Source organism: Odocoileus virginianus, chromosome 23, assembly GCF_023699985.2.
Source record: "Odocoileus virginianus isolate 20LAN1187 ecotype Illinois chromosome 23, Ovbor_1.2, whole genome shotgun sequence".
Lineage (NCBI taxonomy): Eukaryota > Metazoa > Chordata > Mammalia > Artiodactyla > Cervidae > Odocoileus > Odocoileus virginianus.
Window position 1 is genome coordinate 9,578,858 of NC_069696.1, and position 17,511 is coordinate 9,596,368.

Below are 17,511 nucleotides of genomic sequence, written 5' to 3' on the forward strand. Positions count from 1 at the left end.
GAAGTTAGATGGCAGCAGCAGTGATAGGCGGGTTGGCTTATATTTTGGAGGAAAGTGCTGGTCTGGTCATTCCCATAAGTGCCAACTTGTCACCAGATTTCGCAGGCAAGCAGTGATATCCAAACAGTTCTGATCTCCATTAATTGGTGGAAGTGTCTGTTTAGCGAGAAAAGGACACTCCTATCAGCCACGAGATGAATTCCTGTTGTACCTTACTCAGCCTTGGAGCAGTCTTTTCCTGTGCCCCAGAAGTCTCCCCGTCTGATTAGTCCCCCAACTTTGATTTATCCTTTCAAAGTTTTTTGAAACTATCCCTTCTTCTTTCTTGGTGATACCATCCTTGTCTAGGACTTTTTATATCACATCTAGATTTTTAGACTGGGCACATTCAATTATTCATAGTCTGTGTTCCTATGCTATGCCAGGCATCAGGCTGGGAGCTAGAGATTTAGAGATACATATAACGTGGTCCCTGTCCTCTGGAAGGGGAGGGAGATATAAACAAGGTGGTTAGGGTTATGCTAGAGGGGATGGACAAGAGGTGTAGGAGGCCAGGGGATGCCCATAGCTCTGCCTGAGTAGACCAGAGAAGGCCTGGAGAGTGGAGGTCCGAGCTGATTCTTTGAGGAGAAATAGGAGTGTATGTAGTAGAGAAGATGTAGTAGCCCATCCAGTAGGCACTGACGAAATACCTCGAATGCAGGGCCTGTGTTATGGGTTGTGCTAGGTTTGGGGAGACAGAGGTGAATCAGACAAGGGCCTGCCCTCAAAGATCTCACAGCCCCGCCCCATCAGCTCAACTTGTCAGGACTGCTCCAGGAGGGCTGCCAGCAACTGTGTGCTGTCCAGAACCTCTTCCCTCTCCTGGGAAGGCAGGAAGGAGACTACTGGGCCCTGATCCCTGGCCTCTGCCGTGTCTTTTTGAGGTAGGGATCGAGTCGGTGGTGAGGAGCCTACAGGGCAGCCTGAGGATGAACAACACCGAGCTGCACAAGCAGGGCCTGCTGCTCTTTGCTGAGATCCTGACTCGGTGAGCTACGGGGCAGAGCATCAAGCCTGCAGGGGCCAGACTGGAGAAACAAAGAACTGGAGGTATTTATTCCTGGTGGGGTCAATGACAGGAGTTCACACGCTTATTCTTCATTTACAATTTCTCAGGCAGCCAGAAGAGATCAAGCTGTTCACAAGCTCAGCCATGTGCAGAGATGCTGGCTATGCCCTCCGAGAGGCAGTGAGCAGCCCTGTGCTGGAGGTGGCCGCTGAGGCACTGAAGGCCATTTCTGCCTTTCTGAGGTGAGAGACCCAAACAGACTGAACTTTGCACCTCTGCATGTACCCAAAGGCCTGTCAAGGCCAGAGCAGCTTCCAGGGCATACTTGTCCTTTAGGTCAGGGAAATTTCATTGAATTATTTCTTTGCATTATTCTGCTTGCTCTGTTCTGCCTTTATGGAACTGCCATTTGGATGTTGGGCATCCTGGATTGGTCATCTGGTTTTTTTCTTTTGTTTCTTTTCTTTGTCTGACAGTTTTTCTATCTTTTTGTCATTATGTACTAGTTTCCAGGAGATTTTCTTGACTTTATTTTTCAACTCTACTATTGAGTATTTTACTTCTACTTTCATATTTTAATTTGGAAGAGTTCCTTCCAATTCTTTGCATGTCTTTTAAAATAGGATTTTATTCTGTATTTATTTTGTGGATATAACTTTTTAAAACTCAGTCTTTTTTTTAAGTCTGGACTTTGCCCCCACTTCCTTTCTACTAATTTTTCCTTATGCCTAAAATACTGTTCCCCGTAAATCTTTGCATGACTGGCCTCTTTCCATCATTGAGGTCTCATTCAGAGTGTCCTTTCCTAACTGACCCATTTGGCTATTGCAGCACCTACTTGACAGTTCTTGTTTATTCATCTGTTTTGTGTGTTCTCCACAATATAACATAATCTCCAAGAATTAAGAGATCATGTCATTTTTTTAAAAACTGCTATATGCCTCACTCCTAATAGATAGTCAGTATATGAATGATATTAAAAGGGATGGTGAGACTAAATGATCCTAGGGTCAAAATGGGAAATAATTCCTTAGTAAGATGCTTGATCTTGAAAAAACCAGTGGAGGAAACCCATATTTATTTATATAGAAAATTTTACTTTGTTTCTACATTCTCCCTTTTAAAATCTAACAAAGTAATACATTTAAGCAATAAAAAATAAAACATGCACAAGGTTTATAAAGAAAAGAAAGAGTCCTTGGTCCCTACTTTCTAAAGGAAACTAATTTTAACTCATTTTGGTTTTAGTTCTAGTGACTTATTTCCCTCACTCTAAACAATATGAGTGCAATGCTATTTCTTTGTCCATTTAGAACATTTCATTGACTTGCCAATAGGAAAGACCAAGACTTAGCTATTTTGTCTTCTCTACATTTCCTTGACGTTTTTGTTAGTTAATATTTTGTTTTCAAACTTTTAAATAATATACTTAAAACTTGTATTTCTTGTTCCCTCAACTTGAAGCAGTATCTCTTGACACCCTACTTGGTTAGCTGAGTATAGTAGCACCCCAACTCTTCCTTACCTTTCTCCTCCTTACCTTCTACTACTCAATATCAGCTGTATCTTTAATTTTGTATTGTACTTTTAATTTATATTGTAAAGGTTGTTAACATTTATAGTCTCATCTGTAACCATATTTAAGTCTTTGTCCCTTGCATAAAACTGCTTCTAAAATTTGAAAGAAAGAATAGCATTTACATTATAATGGCTTCAGTTTGTCTCTTTTCCCTTTTTGTCCTTATCTGGATTTGAATCTCTAAATTTGGGGCATGAATCCTAACAAGAGTGAGATGAGTTGAACCAACAGGGTAACAAAGGCCTAGAGTAAGAGCAAGAGTCAATCAGAAGTTCCCAGGCAGAGCTGCAAGCCTCCCAGCAGCTCAGTGTTACGGGGGACTGATAGCACCTTTCAAGCAGGAGACAGTGTTTGAGCTGTGCTACGAGAGCTTCCCTGGTGGCTCAGATGGTAAAGAATCTGCTTGCTGTGCAGGAGAACCAGTTTTGATCCCTGGGTTGGGAAGATCCTCTGGAGAAGGGAATGGCTACCCACTCCAGTATTCTTGCCGGGAGAATCCCATGGACAGAGGAGCCTGGTGGGCTACAGTCCAAGGGGTTACAGTTACAAGGGGTTACATGTTAATAACCTTATATTATTGACTTTATAAATGTTAGCTTTATTATGTATACTAATATATGCATACATAAGGGATGAGGGAGAGAGATTTGTGGAAGGACTGTTGCTGCTAAGTCGCTTCAGTCGTGTCTGACTTTGTGCAACCCCACAGACGGCAGCCCACCAGGCTCTGCCGTCCCTGGGATTCTCCAGGTAAGAACACTGGAGTGGGTTGCCATTTCTGTGGAAGGACTAGGATTGGTCAAAACATGTGGGTGGGAAAATTTAGGGATTACTGAGGGTACAGTAGTCAGTCTGACTAGCAGGTTGTGTGAAGGTAAGTAGTACTTGAAGAAGCCAGAAAGCTGGTTGGATCAGAATTGTGGAAAATTATGGGTAGGGAGCTTATTAGGTTATTAAGCTTATTAATATAAGTTTATATTTATAAGGTTAATATATAAGGTTATTAATTATAAGGTTATTAATCCTTAGATGCTTTTATTTTTGACTTTAATTTTCCTGAATGTTTACTGAGGTGGTCCCTCTGAGGTGGAGTAATTCAGAAGGTCTCTGGGAAGCCCAACCAGAAGGAATGAGGAGTGAGAACTGTTGAAAGAATTTAAAGATGGCAGAGCCAGAGCTTGGCTATCAATGTAGGATAGAAAGTTAGAGCTTCCATTCAATACTGTTCACTAATTGTAACAGATGTGCCACACTAATGCAGTGTGTTAATAGTAGGGGAAACTGCAGTAGGGCTGGGGGAGTATGGGAACACTGCACTATCTACTGTATTTGTTTTTGTAAATCTAAAACTGTTATAAAAAATAAAGTCTAAAAAAGAAAAAAAAAAAAAAGTACGAACTTCCAGAAGGGAAAGGGGAAATCAAGCCTTCACTATATACAGTTAACTGAGCAGTTAGAAGGCCCAACAGATTGCTCTCAGAGTTCAAAAACAGCCCAGAGATGAGGTTTAACATAGGTTTCTCCTTAGTTACTGCACTGGGTTGAATTAGCATCCCTTTAAAACTCATGCCCTTGTTTGGAAATAGGGCCTTTGTAGATACAATTGAGTTAAGATGAGGCCATACAGTGTGGGCTCCTGAATCCAGTGGCTGATGCCCTTAGAAGAAGGGAGTTTGGACACAGACACACACAGAGGGCCATGTGAAGACTGAGGCAGAAATTGGAATCATGCATCTACAAGCCAGGGAATGATAAGGATTGCCAGCAACCACCAGAAGCTAAGAAGCAAGGCAGGATTCTTCCCTAGAGCCTTTGAAGGGTCTGACACCTTGACTGCAGACTTCTAGCCCCCAGAATGTAAGAATAAATTTCTGTTGTTTTAAGCAACACAGTTTATGGTAACTTATCATAGCATTTCTAGGAAATCAGTACAGCAAACTATACCCTGTCAAGTAGTCAGTCATTCATTCCTTTAAATTTTTTTTTTAATTTAGCATCAATTTACAATGCATCTAGCTCTGTTAGGTAAAGTGAAAAGGCAGAATTGGCCCCTGGCCTTTTGGAGCTCACATTTAGACTAGTCATGACTCTTGCCTCTTCTGAGTCTATAGAAATATGAGAGTTCAAATGTACCGTAAGTGTTACTTTTCACATTGTTTCACATTCTCATATTGATTGATTCGCCAAACATAGTTTCCAGTCTCTGTTTATAATCTCCAAGAATGGGGAGCTCACTTCCTCCTAGATACTCCTGTCTACCTCTAGAGATTTTTTCAGCTCTAAAAAAATTTTATTGAAGTATAGTTAATTTACAGTGTTGTATGCCTCTATAGCATTTTGACTCTTAGTTCTTACTTATATTCATTCCTTAAATAAAATCTGGGTCCTTGATAACATTTACCTATTGATCATGACTTTCCTCATCAAGGTAACAGAAATCAAATTTGATTTCTCTTCTCTAAGAGAGCTTGGGATAGGGTGGGGAGGGAGGAGGGAGGAGGGTTCACATGTATACCTGTGGCCGATTCGTGTTGATGTATGGCAAAAACCATCATGATATTATTTAGTAATTACCTTCAATTAAAATAATTAATTGAAAAAATAAGAGCTTATCAGTTATTTGAGAACAGTGGCCATATACATCTCTTGATACACCTTCTGTTCTAGGTAATACGTCTTTAACTGGGAGGCCCTTTTCAGTGAGAAAACCCTCTCTATGCTTAATAACAATAACCATAGTCATGTGTGTGCGTGCATGTGTGCTAAGTTGCTTCAGTCGTGTCTGACTCTGTGCGACCCTATGGACTGTAGCCCGCCAGGCTCCTCTGTCCATGGGGATTCTCCAGACAAGAATACTGGAGTGGGTTGTTATGCTCTCCTCCAGGGGATCTTCCTGAACCAGGGATTGAATCCACATCTCTTACATCTCCTGCACTGGCAAGTAGGTTCTTTACCACTGGTGCCACCTGGGAAGCCCAGGCTTTGTTATAGCTGTCATTTATAAGGACTTACTATCTAGTAAGCACTGTCCTGAGTTCTTGGCATGCATTATCCAATTTGATCCTTAGCATAATTCTATGAGGACAGTACTGTTACCTTTCACTTACTAGATGAGGAAACTGTGGGCTGGAGAGGACGAGGAATGTGCATAAAGTCATGCAGCAGATAAGTGCTGGAGCTGGGATTTTTGTCAGATCAGTTCCTGGACCCATGTTCGGATCCACCACATGCCCCCTCATTGCCTGAGAACCTGAGGCTATCTTGGGGTACCCTGACCTCACCGTAGGCCTACCTTTGTCTCCCTGCATGCAGGAAGGATCATCAGAGTGCGCTACCTGTTCTGTACAAGGAGCTGAAGGCCTTGGTCAAAGCCATGCTGAGCCGGTGTGCAGATCTGTCCCAGACGCCGCTGAACTGGAGGCCCCTGGTCAGTACACAGCAGCTGCTGCTTCTGGAGATCATACTATTCTATGTTTTTAGAAGATAATTAGTACATTGCATTATCTTTATATGCCACTTTGTAGCTTTTTCTTATGCACACACACCTACAACGAGATGTTATTTTTTTACCGTAACTTCAGAGCTGTGAGGCTTAATAATTGTTATCCTCATTAGGAAACCGAAGCTACAGGGGTTAAACAGTTTTTCTCTTAGGTCCAAAGCTAGCAAGGACTTGAGTTTGGTTAGTAAATCCCTGGGCCTACTACATACTTTGTCTTTTATATCATCTAAACAGGTATGGTAAACCCAAAATTATTTAAATTATTTAAATAATTATTTAAATTACAGTAAACTCACAAAATTATTTAAGACTGGATTCACTAGAATCTTAGAATCTGATGAGTGTGCAGTGTGTCATAGTTGTTGGCTTTTAGTGGTCCATAGGCTTAAAATATCAGAGGAAATATTATTAATACAGTCCTTTATGTCTTCTAGATTAACTTTGGAAACTAAGCTCTTTTGCACATGATACAGCGGGGGAATTTGTATGTTTTGGAGCAACTAATATGGGCATTACAGCCATTAGGCTATTGTCCACTAGCCTATGACAACTTTCTGTGTATAATAGAACAAGAACCAGTCCTGTGTTTCACAGGGAGACAAGGGGTTAAGGTTCCCCTTTGTACCATTTTTTAAAGGAGCTACTAGATGTCTGAATTTTTGAGGATATCCCTAACCCCTGGGAAGTGTTAGGTATGTGGGAATGCCAGACTCCAGTGTAGAGGAAGAGGTCTGTAGTCCTCTAAGCAAAGACTGGAACACAGATTAGGTACTTGAGCAGTAGGTTCCCCTCTTTTCTTCTCACCTCAGGGCCATGCCTCCAACAGAAATTCAGAGAGGGCCATTCTTCGAAGAGGGAAGTTCCTCTTGAGCACTCTGGAGGGATTTAGAAATGCCTGCAGGTGAGGAGCTCTTTGCGGTCTGATGAGGTAGTAGTATGGAGGATGGGTGCAGAAAGGAATGGACAAAGGGTGAAGTTCTAGAAGCAACACTTGATTTCTGATGCTTTGCTGCATAATGAGAGGACTTTGGCTGGGGTAGAGAATGGGAATGTGTGTGAGTTTGGAGTGAGTATGTGGAGGAGGTCTCTAAAGGTTCCCTTCTGGTGAAGTTTTTGTTACTGTGCAATGAAGTTGTATCTCATTCAGCTTTGTGCCTTGTCCCAAGTAACCTAGCGCTATATGTGTTCACTGACTGCTTGCTGGATTAATTCAGTTCTCATCAACAAACATTTGTTGTACCTACTGTGTGCCAGCCCTGATGTTAGATCGTGAAAGTAGAAAGATAAGTCAGATCAACTCTTGCCCAAAAGGAGTTCACAGTCTCTTGGGAACTGAGACAGTTTTGTGTATGTGTGTGGAATCCATTACATTGTCACAACCCTGGGGAAGGCGTTCCAAACAGAGAGAGCAGCACATGTAAAGGCAAAGACATGTGAAGCAGCAGACAGCATGGTATGTTGAGGGAAGTATTAACACATATAGTCGGGTGGAGTGTCATGTGTTATGGGAGAGAGGGCAGGGAGCTTGAAGCTGGAGCAGGGGCCCAAGACCAGGTTCTCCCTCACTGAGGCCTCTGGAGTTTTCTCCAGGTCTGTTGGTAGGGATGCTTGCCCTGAGCCCTGAACTCAGAAATCCCTCTAGGAGGATGAATCTGACCTTGTTGCATAGGCAGTAGTAAATACACTCATATTTATTTCTCAGGTTGGCTATGGAATTCCAGAGGGAGCCTTCAGCCCAGGAGAATCCATTCACAGCTCCCAGTGCTGAGAAAGAAGACACCTTGGAGGCCTTCTCAGAATTTCTCCTCAGTGCCTGTGACTCCCTGTGTATCCCTATGGTGATGGTGGGTTGGGCAGCAAGGATCTTGGGGAGGAGAAAGATGTGAAAGCAAGCCAGGCTAAGAGGCACAGGACAGTTACTCAACACTCAGCTAAACCTTCTGAGGGTCTTAGCAGTGTTTTTCTTGCAGCTACTTTTCCTTTGGTTTTAAAATCACAGTACAGTGTTTTGTTGTAAACGATAGATTAATAGATGCCTCTTAAAAAGTAGAAAGCAGTAGTAATAAAATAATAAATAGGTAATGTTTCAGTTCAGTTCAGTCGCTCTTTAGTCATGAGCAACCCCATGAACTGCAGCATGCCAGGCCTCCCTGTCCATCACCAACTCCCGGAGCTCACTCAAACTCATGTCCATCGAGTTGGTGATGCCATCCAACCATCTCATCCTCTGTCGTCCCCTTCTCCTCCCGCCTTCAATCTTTCCCAGCATCACCGTCTTTTCCAGTGAGTCAGTTCTTTGCATCAGGTGACCAAAGTATTGGAACTTCAGCTTCAGCATATGTCCTTCCTGTGAATATTCAGGACTGATTTCCTTTAGGATTGACTGGTTGGATCTCCTTGCAGTCCAAGGGACTCTTAAGAGTCTTCTCCAGCAACACAGATCAAAAGCATCAATTCTTTGGCACATGTTAATGAAGTGATAAATGCCTTATATTCAGAACTTAACCCTCCCATTGACTCTGTGAAATAGGTCCTATAATTTCCCCCAATTTAAAGGTGATTTTTCTATGACTGTAAAGCAAGTATATGACAGTGCTGAGGTTTGAACCCATGTATTTTGTCTGCTTAGTAAAAATGGCAACCCACTCCAATGTTCTTGCCTAAAAATTCCCATGGACAGAGGAGCCTGGTGGGCTGTGGCCCAGGGAGGTCACAAAACAGTTGGACATGACTGAGTGACTAAGCATGCAAAGAGCAACAGTCAATGTGATTTAGGCTTCAGTAAGTAGCACATATGTGAGTTCTGTAACAGGAGAGATGGCTACTCTCAAGAGACCTGGTTTTGAGCTGACTTGAGAAAAAGATGGTAGGAAGATCAGGGCCCATAGTGTTGACTGCCCAGATGACCTTGGGTGAGTCTTGTCCTGTTTGAGTCTTGGACATCCTATGAACAGTCCATTAGTTGGGAAAGGAAACCTCCAAAACGCCCGCTGGAAACAGTAGGTGGCAGCAGGGGAGCGTCTGGCTATGGCAGGAGAGCGCCTCTTCCTTGAAGAAGCCTTTGAGCCGGCATGCCGGGGTCTTCAGGAGGCTAACTCTGGGGCCGTGGGTTACAGCCCTGACTGGCACACACTAACAGTAATAGTCGGGCCGTTCACTCTGGTTTCTTCCCCTGCTCTGCCTTCCTCCTAGATTTATGAAGTGTTAGAGCTAGATCTAGAATTAGATCATAGATTTATTGTTATTCTTGCTTTCTACTTTTTGGTATTTTATACATTTTCTTTAATGAACTTGTATTACTTTTCTAGTTGGAAAAAAACTTGGTTTGAAAACCAAATGAAAAGTATCTGTAAGAACCACATCCCTGAGGCCCTGGCTATTTATACATGAGGAACCGAAACAGTGAAAGGGGCGGGGGTGACTGACCCAGGGCACATAGCAACCTTGTGCAAAACTTGAAATAGAACCCAAGTTTCTCTACTCTGTCTACCACATCAGGCTGCCTCGTGATGTGGTCACATGAAAAATAAACATGAAGCAAGTTTGTGAGCCATATTATTATATGTTAGAAAAATGAATGTCATTCATATCACTATAATGCATAGTTTAGAAGGTGCTTTTTACACATGAGATGTCATTTGTTTCTGCGAGGTAGGACTTTTGGTTATTCCTGGTTTACTCTTCGGTAGATGCCCAGAGTGGTAGTGGATCTTGCATAGTTTATTAAGTGGCAGATGTAAGCCTTGGATGTAACCTTGTGACTTGAGGTCTCTGAGCTTTTTTTGTGTCCATCAGATGAAAGGATTTAGTCTGTCACTGCTAGATGATGCAGTTTTTGCTGATGCTCTTTCTCCTTCAGAGGTTCTTTCTTCCTAGTGGACTGTGCACTCCCTCTTGGTTCTTTGCAGAGGTACTCGGAGCAGGCCACTCACCCAGCTGTGATGGAGGTTTTCCTCTCGGTTCTGCACAGCCTTTTTGTCATCGTCCCTCACATGAAAGAGAAATTCTCCAAGAAGCTCGGTAGGCCGCAAGCAAGTGTGGAAGTTGGAAGGGAGGCTGGCACTTTAGGCAGTTGCTCAGGGTACTCAGGGAGAGTACAACCTGTGGGTGGAGGGTTACTCATTCATTCAGAATCAGCATCCACACTCTGCCTAGTGTTGAGTGGAAGGATATATCACCCAGCAATCAAAAGTCTTTAAAGCCAGTTCTCAAATTAATCGATACATCTCTGAGTCAAGAAGGTTCCAGTTCAGAGCCATGGGTTAAACTGTTGTCTCAGAAAGTTGCTGTGAAACTCTGAGGGGTTAATTCCCTACCAGAAGCCCTAGGATAGAATACATATTATTCCCAACATGAACTGGGGCAGTGGGAACTGTTGTCTAGAATCCTGCTCTTACAGGGGCCTGGGATGAGCAGGACAGTGGTCACTTTTGACAGAGATCTTCAGAGCAGGGTGGAGTGGGAGAGGGGAGACTGGGAGAGTCAGGCAGTGCAGAGGACTGGGCCAGGTCCACCAGCTAATGCAGAATGTTCATCAGAAGAGAAGGTGAACTTTTATTCAGAACTTGCTCTAAGCTAAATGTTTGTTAGATCTTCTATATACATGTATCTTACTTAGTTTCACAGCAGGCTTTGAGGTATAGATATCGAAACTGAATCTCAGAGAAGGTAAGTAAGTGTCTCAGGGTCACGTTACTAGTTAGCAATGGAGCATATTTGAACTGAGGTCTATGTGACTCCAAAACTAGTACCACTCTCTTGGTAATCTCTGTAACAAGCCTGGCCTAAACCACTCTCTGCTTTCTTCCCAATTCTCGCAAGCTGCTTCATCCTTCATACGACTGGCCCTGGAACTGAAGGCTAGGTTCTGCAGTGGCCTGAGGTATGTATTGTCCCAAGGGGCCAAGTGTCCTTCTTGACTGGACAAGTGGAAATTTCTGACTGGTGTGGTTTAGTAATAGGACCATGGAGGGATTGACACAGTGTCAGAATTGTTCAGCATCTGATGATACAAGCTGGATGGGCTTCTCTAGCTTTTACTTATCTGGTTCTGATAAGACTCTCATTTCATGTGATACTCGAAGGGCACCTTTTAGCATCAAAACTGGAGGGGCTCTTAGAGATCATTTGTCTAACCCCTCATTTTACAGACCAGGAAGCTGAGGCCCTCACAGGGTAACTGATGCTGCTTCCATCAAGAGAGTCATGTCCTGGTTGCTTCCAGCCCAGCAATTCCAGAGGAGAGGCTCTCTTATACAGAGTAGAGAGGTTGCTGCTTCAATCTCTCTCATTAGGTTTCTGGAGCAGCCTTCCCATTTCTGACTTGCTACCTGTTTCTGCATTTGCTTGGCAGATTCTACTTATTTCTGCCTACAGTCTTCAAGGTAACCTCAGTGTAGTACCTAGCCCTCCTTCCATATCTCTGGATAGAACAACTGATGTTCAGGAGAGAATACAGGGATCCACCTGGGTTCAGATTCAGTTTTGGATGTTTGTAATTCTCCTGAATCACCCATTTTTGGTTCAACAGCTTCCCCTTTTCTAGTACTTGCTAGCCCCTTCCTGACCCAGGAGCACATTTTGTTCATATGCTTTTATTAATTTCGAGCTTAGTAGCTCACCTTGACTTATTTTTTTCAGGAAATTTTTCGTGCATACCTATATGGGCCAAGTAACTAAGTTACACCTGTGGGCAGCAGGTTCCATATTTATTTTTCACAGCCACCTCCAGACCTTCGACCTTCTCTACCAGGGCCATGGTTAGAATTTCCTTGGGCTCTGGTACAAAGCAGTGGTGCCTCAATACCTGGCAAAGATGATGCTGTCCCAACCAGAGTAGCAATGTCCTCTCTCTTGTTCTGTCTTCCTTTCCTCCCACTAAGTCACTCAGCCCTGAACCAGGTGTGTTCCAGTTTCCTGTACTACATGTGCATCAACCTCCTCTCAGCTCCAGAGAAGACAGGACCACCTTCCCAAGAAGGTATGATGCTGTAGTTTGACCTCTCATGAGGTCCATGGTGGTATCTTAGTGTCTGGATGTCTTGCTGATTGGTTGAGTCATAAGTCAGTACAGTAATAAGAAATCTTTGCCTGAAGCTACCCAGAAGAACCATGGAATCATGGAACAATGGAACTATAAGCTGCTTCCTAGGGAGGGAGGTGAGATAATAGATCAGCTCTCTGCCTATCCAGGTGTGGTCTGGCCTGCACAGGGAATAGCGTGATGACTTCTGCCCTGGTGGCAGCCACGTCACAGCAGCCTCCTGTGCTCACCAGCACCAGTCCCCTGCTGCTGGCCAGTTCTCTCTTTTGTCTGAATAGGAAGAGCCCCACTCTGCCTCCTCAGACCCTGAGACCCAGATATCTTGTCATATCTCAGAGCACCAGAAAGAGCAGCCAACCTTACTTACATGCAGACTGCATCTTTCTTTTACATATCAGGAGAAAGGGAAGGTGGGTGTGTGAGGCTCAAGGATATAAATTTTGTTATGATCACAATGATCATAGTGTGCTTTAGTGGAAAAAGCAATAAGCTAAAACCTGACCTGATTGCTGCCACATCTCAGTGGCACATTCCATCTCACTCTCTACTTGGCTGTAGGCCCATTGCATTGGCAAGATGGACCCTTTCATGTGACCTCTAACTTGGCCCCCTGCTTTCAGTCTCTCATCCTTCAACCAGTCCTCACCAACTGCTGGAGGGTCTATCCGAAAACCAAGTCAACATCTCAACTCCCCAAGTCAACATCTCAATTCCCCTGGCCTTTAGCAGTCATCTCCAAACAGCAGTCTATCAGGCGTTATTTAACAGGGATGGAGTTTTCTCTGGTCTGTCTGTGGTGAAATTTGGAAAGTAAGGGTAATGTAGTGAATTTTCCATGAAGTTGAGTTTATTCAAAACTTAAGCTCTGAGGTCCTTTTCTTTCATATTCTTTCAGTATTCGAATGTTCTTTCTTTTTAAGAATCAGAGCTTTCATAAGAAATGTAGGAATCTGCTCTCAGGTTAATATCCACATTCTATATTCCTCATTCAAGGTCTTTCACAGCCTACCTACAAATTACATCACACAGTTCCTAAACCCGTGACACTCCACATCTTTTCACTGATGGTCCAGTCACACCGAACTCCTTACCACCCCCTAAACACGATGTCCTCTTATGCCTCCAGGCTGCTGAACACCTTGCTTCCTGGCTTGGCAAGCCTCTTCTCTCCTTTCTCTGCCTGATTTCTGTTCACACTTCATGGTTCCCTCCTCTTTGAGTTTGCCCTCCCCATTGCAGGTGGCATGAGTCACTCTCTCTTCCACACTTGAACATGGCACTGATCACATGTCCTGCAATTATCTGTCTCATTATCTATTTTTTTCCCACCAGCTGCCAGCTACAGGAGGTAGGGCCCGTGTGTCACAGCCTAGCCTAGAATAGCCACTCAGTGGACATTGTCAAGTGGACAAATGTATCCAAGTCCTTCTACATGTTACCTTCAGTCTCTCCTGGGAGACTAAGAGAGGGAGAAGAGACTGATTGCCTTTTATCCTGTGTGTGTCCTTGTTGTCCTGTGCAGTACTCTGTATGTACAGACACGCATGTGACCATTACCTGCTCTCTTCTGTCCTTTGTGTGATTTTCTCCGGCCTGTTCCCTCCCCAGAACTCTCTGCAGTGTCTGAGCTCCTGCAGCATGGGCTGCCCCAGATAAGCAGCAGGGGCCCTGAAAGCCTTGCTCTCCTGTCAGATCGCCAGTACGTGGAGGAAGCTGCTCGCCAGAGACAGTACTGCATCCTGCTCCTCTTCTACCTGGCCTACATTCACGAGGACAGGTCAGTGCTCAGAGCTGGCGACTGACAATTGGTTCTGGAATCTACATCTGTAGCCAGGTTCAGTTCAATAACTCTTTATAGAGGCATCCTCTCCAGGCCTGGTGCTGAGCACTGGGGACATGGAGATAAGTGAGAAATGGCATGTATTCCTGAGGGGCTCACATTTTGGAGAGATGGGTAGTCTCAGGAGTGAAAGACAGAGCCTCGAATGCTGATGAGAATTCCTTGATATCCCTGAGGGTGTTGTTTATGCACCAAAAAACAAAAATGTTTTTTGTTGTTACCAAAGTAAACTATGGTTTTAAGAATTACTATACAATTTATTAAAATTTAAAATCAAAGTACTATTTTTCATTAAGCTTTTAAAAAATTATTGAGGTAAAGTTTACATAGCTAAGTTAACCATTTTAAAGAGGACAACTTGGTGGCATTTTTAACATTCACAGTGTTGTGCAACCACCATCTCTGTCTAGTGCCAAAACATTTCCATCACTCCAAAGTAAAGCCTCTCATCCTTTAAGCAGTCACTCCCCATTCCTTCTGCTCAGCTTCTAGCAACTAACAGTATGCATTCTGTCTCTGTGGACTTATCTATTCTGAACATTTCTGGTAGATGTGGTCATACGTTTGTGACCTTTTGTCCCTGCTCCTTCCACTGAGCATAATGTTTTCAAGATTCATCCAGTAAGCATGTTTGCATCTGGCATTGGTACTTCATTCTTTTTCATGGCTGAATAATATACCACTGTGTGTATACACCACAGTTTGTTTATTCCTTCATTCATTGATGGGCATTTGGGCTATTTCCACCTTTTGGCTATTGTGAATAGTAATGCTGTGAATATGTGTGTACATGTATTTGTTTGAGTACTTGTTTACTATTCCTTTTCTGTATATACCAGGTTTAGAATTGAGGAGTCATATGGTAATACTATGGGTAACATTTTGAGGAACTTCCAAACTGTTTTCCAGAGGAGCTGCAGCCCTACCAGCAGTGTTTGAGCAAGGGTTCCAGTTTATCCATATCCTTGTCAAGATTTGTCCATCTTTTTTGATTATGTCCATACTACTGGTTATGAAGTAGTTTTTGCATTGTGGTTTTCATTCAGTTCAATTCGGTCGCTCAGTCATGTCCGACTCTTTGTGACCCCATGAACCGCAGCACGCCAGGCCTCCCTGTCCATCATCAAATCCCGGAGCTTGCTCAAACTCATGTCGATTGAGTTGGTGATGCCATCCAGCCATCTTATCCTCTGCCATCCCCTTCTCCTCCTGCCTTCAATCTTTCCCAGCATCAGGCAGCCAAAGTATTGGAGCTTCAGCTTCAGCATCAGTTGTTCCAGTGATCAAGGTTGACTTCCTTTAGGATGGAGTGGTTGGATCTCCTTGCAGTCCAGGGGACTCTCAAGAGTCTTCTTCAACACCACGGTTCAAAAGCATCAGTTCTTCAGTACTTAGACTTCTTTATAGTCCAACTCTTACATCCGTACATGACTACTGGAAAAACCATAGTTTTGATTATACCGGCCTTTGTTGGCAAAGTAATGTCTTTGCTTTGTAATACACTGTCTAGGTTTGTCATAGCTTTTCTTCCAAGGAGCAAGTGTCTTTTAATTTAAATTTTGATTAAATCTAATTAAAGAAATTTTGGGGGGATGAAATTTGTCTATTTTTTCTGTTTTCATTTGATGTTGAGCATCTTTTCATGTACTTTTTGGCCATTTGTATATCTTCTTTGAAGAAATGTCTATTCAAATCTTTTGTCTAGTTTTGATTCAGATTGTTTGGGCTTTTTTGTTGTTGAGTTTTAGGAGTTATCTATATATTCTGGATATTAGTTACTTATTAGATTTGCAAATAATTTCCACCATTCTGTGGGTTGCCTTTTTACTCTGTTGATAGTGGTTTGGGATGCACAGACTTTTAAAACTTTCATAAAGTCCAGTTTATTTTTTCTTTTATTGCCTGTGTTTTTGGTGTCATAACCAATAATTCATTGCCAAATTCAATGTCATGAAACTTTTGCCTTATGTTTTGTACTAAAAATTTTTTTATAGGTTTAGGTCTCTCATTTAAATGTGTTTCTATTTGGGGCTAATTTTTTTCTATCATGTTAGGTAAGATTCTAATTTCATTCTTTTGCATGTGGAAATCCAGTTTTCCCAGTGCCATTTGTTGAAAAGACTGTCCTTTCCCCATTGAATGGCGTTGGCACCCTTGTTGAAAATCATTTGACCATGTGTATGATGGTACAATACTATTAATTAAACTTTACTCAGATTTTACCAGTTTTCCTGTACTGTCCCTTTTCTGTTCTAGGATACAATCCAGAATACCCCATTGCATTTAGTATTACCTATTTTAAAATGTTTATCAGAGTCTTAATCTGATAGGTGAGACATACCCATGGTAGAAAATTTAAAAAGTATAAAAGGATATGTAGTAAAGTTGGTCTCCTCATTCCCATCTTCCTTGCATGTACAAGTGTAGAAGTCTCCCTTCCCCAGAAAGGAGCCCATTGAGCACACAAATGTTTAGTGATAAATATGAGAAGAGACGGGTGAACTGGCTGTCAAAGCAGGGCCTCCTAAACCCCCAAAGTAGCACCCTTCTTTTTAACACTGCTGGTCCAGCTACCTGATGCTTTACCTTCTAGGTGTGAGTGAGGAGTCTCTGTCCTCTAACAGATCCTTGCACAGAGCAGAACTACATGCTGTGCATGTGTGACAGTGCTTTGTTAAGTATGTACAGCATCCTTTTTGTGCAAGATGTCATTAGGCTGTGGACATGTTGGGACAGATGGGCAGAGGGACGGTGTGGCAAGGCAGGACAGCCATCTCTGCCTTTTTCACTCAGACTGTCCTTGGTTGACAGGTTTGTCTCAAAGACGAAGTTGTTCGTGGCTGTGCAAAGCTTCCTCCTGTCTCTGCAGGACCAGGGTGAACACCCTCCACTCGTCGTCTTCAGAGCATCTATCTATCTACTTGCAATCTGCCAGGACAAAGATGGTGCCTTAGATGAGGTATGGACCAAAACACCTGGGGCTTTTCCTCCTCCTGCTCCTCTTCATCATGGTTCCTTGGAAGACTATTTTGATGTGTGTATAGAGACGCTGGGTGACAGAGAGACAGTGTGTGCTGGGGGACTAGAGGGAGACGCAGTGCTGACACTTACGGAGCTCATGTAACTTAGCCAGTTCTCTCAACAGTTCTGGGAGGCAGAGATTACTATTTCTGTTTTATCGATAAGAAAATCAAGTGCTCGCTTCGGCAGCACATATACTAAAATTGGAATGATACAGAGAAGATTAGCATGGCCCCTGCGCAAGGATGACACGCAAATTTGTGAAGTGGTCCATATTTTTGGAATATTACTCAGCCATTAAAAAGAATTCATTTGAATCAGTTCTAATGAGATGGATGAAACTGGAGCCCCTTATACAGAGTGAAGTAAGCCAGAAAGATAAAAACCAATACAGTATACTAACACATATATATGAAATTTAGAAAGATGGTAACGATAACCCTATATGCAAGACAGAAAAAGAGACACAGATGTA

At 42.9% G+C, this 17,511-nt stretch overlaps 1 protein-coding gene and 1 non-coding gene across 6 annotated transcripts in view; both read left to right on the top strand.

Moving 5' to 3' along the window:
• MEI1 (meiotic double-stranded break formation protein 1) overlaps positions 1–17,511 on the top strand; it is a 55,218-nt gene that overhangs the window by 13,952 nt on the left and 23,755 nt on the right. For 4 of the 5 annotated variants that reach the window (XM_020876896.2, XM_070453433.1, XM_070453434.1 and 1 more), the window contains 10 exons: positions 931–1,030; positions 1,159–1,293; positions 5,943–6,057; positions 6,942–7,033; positions 7,835–7,976; positions 10,041–10,152; positions 10,954–11,014; positions 12,015–12,112; positions 13,784–13,952; positions 16,827–16,974. In XM_020876896.2, coding sequence (XP_020732555.1) covers positions 931–1,030; positions 1,159–1,293; positions 5,943–6,057; positions 6,942–7,033; positions 7,835–7,976; positions 10,041–10,152; positions 10,954–11,014; positions 12,015–12,112; positions 13,784–13,952; positions 16,827–16,974 — 1,172 coding nt within the window. The remainder of the gene's footprint in view (positions 1–930; positions 1,031–1,158; positions 1,294–5,942; positions 6,058–6,941; positions 7,034–7,834; positions 7,977–10,040; positions 10,153–10,953; positions 11,015–12,014; positions 12,113–13,783; positions 13,953–16,826; positions 16,975–17,511) is intronic. The other variant, XM_020876897.2, reaches the window with a different exon arrangement.
• LOC139030735 (U6 spliceosomal RNA) lies at positions 17,210–17,316 on the top strand. Its single transcript, XR_011483138.1, has one exon. It is a non-coding gene; the product is annotated as a U6 spliceosomal RNA (small nuclear RNA).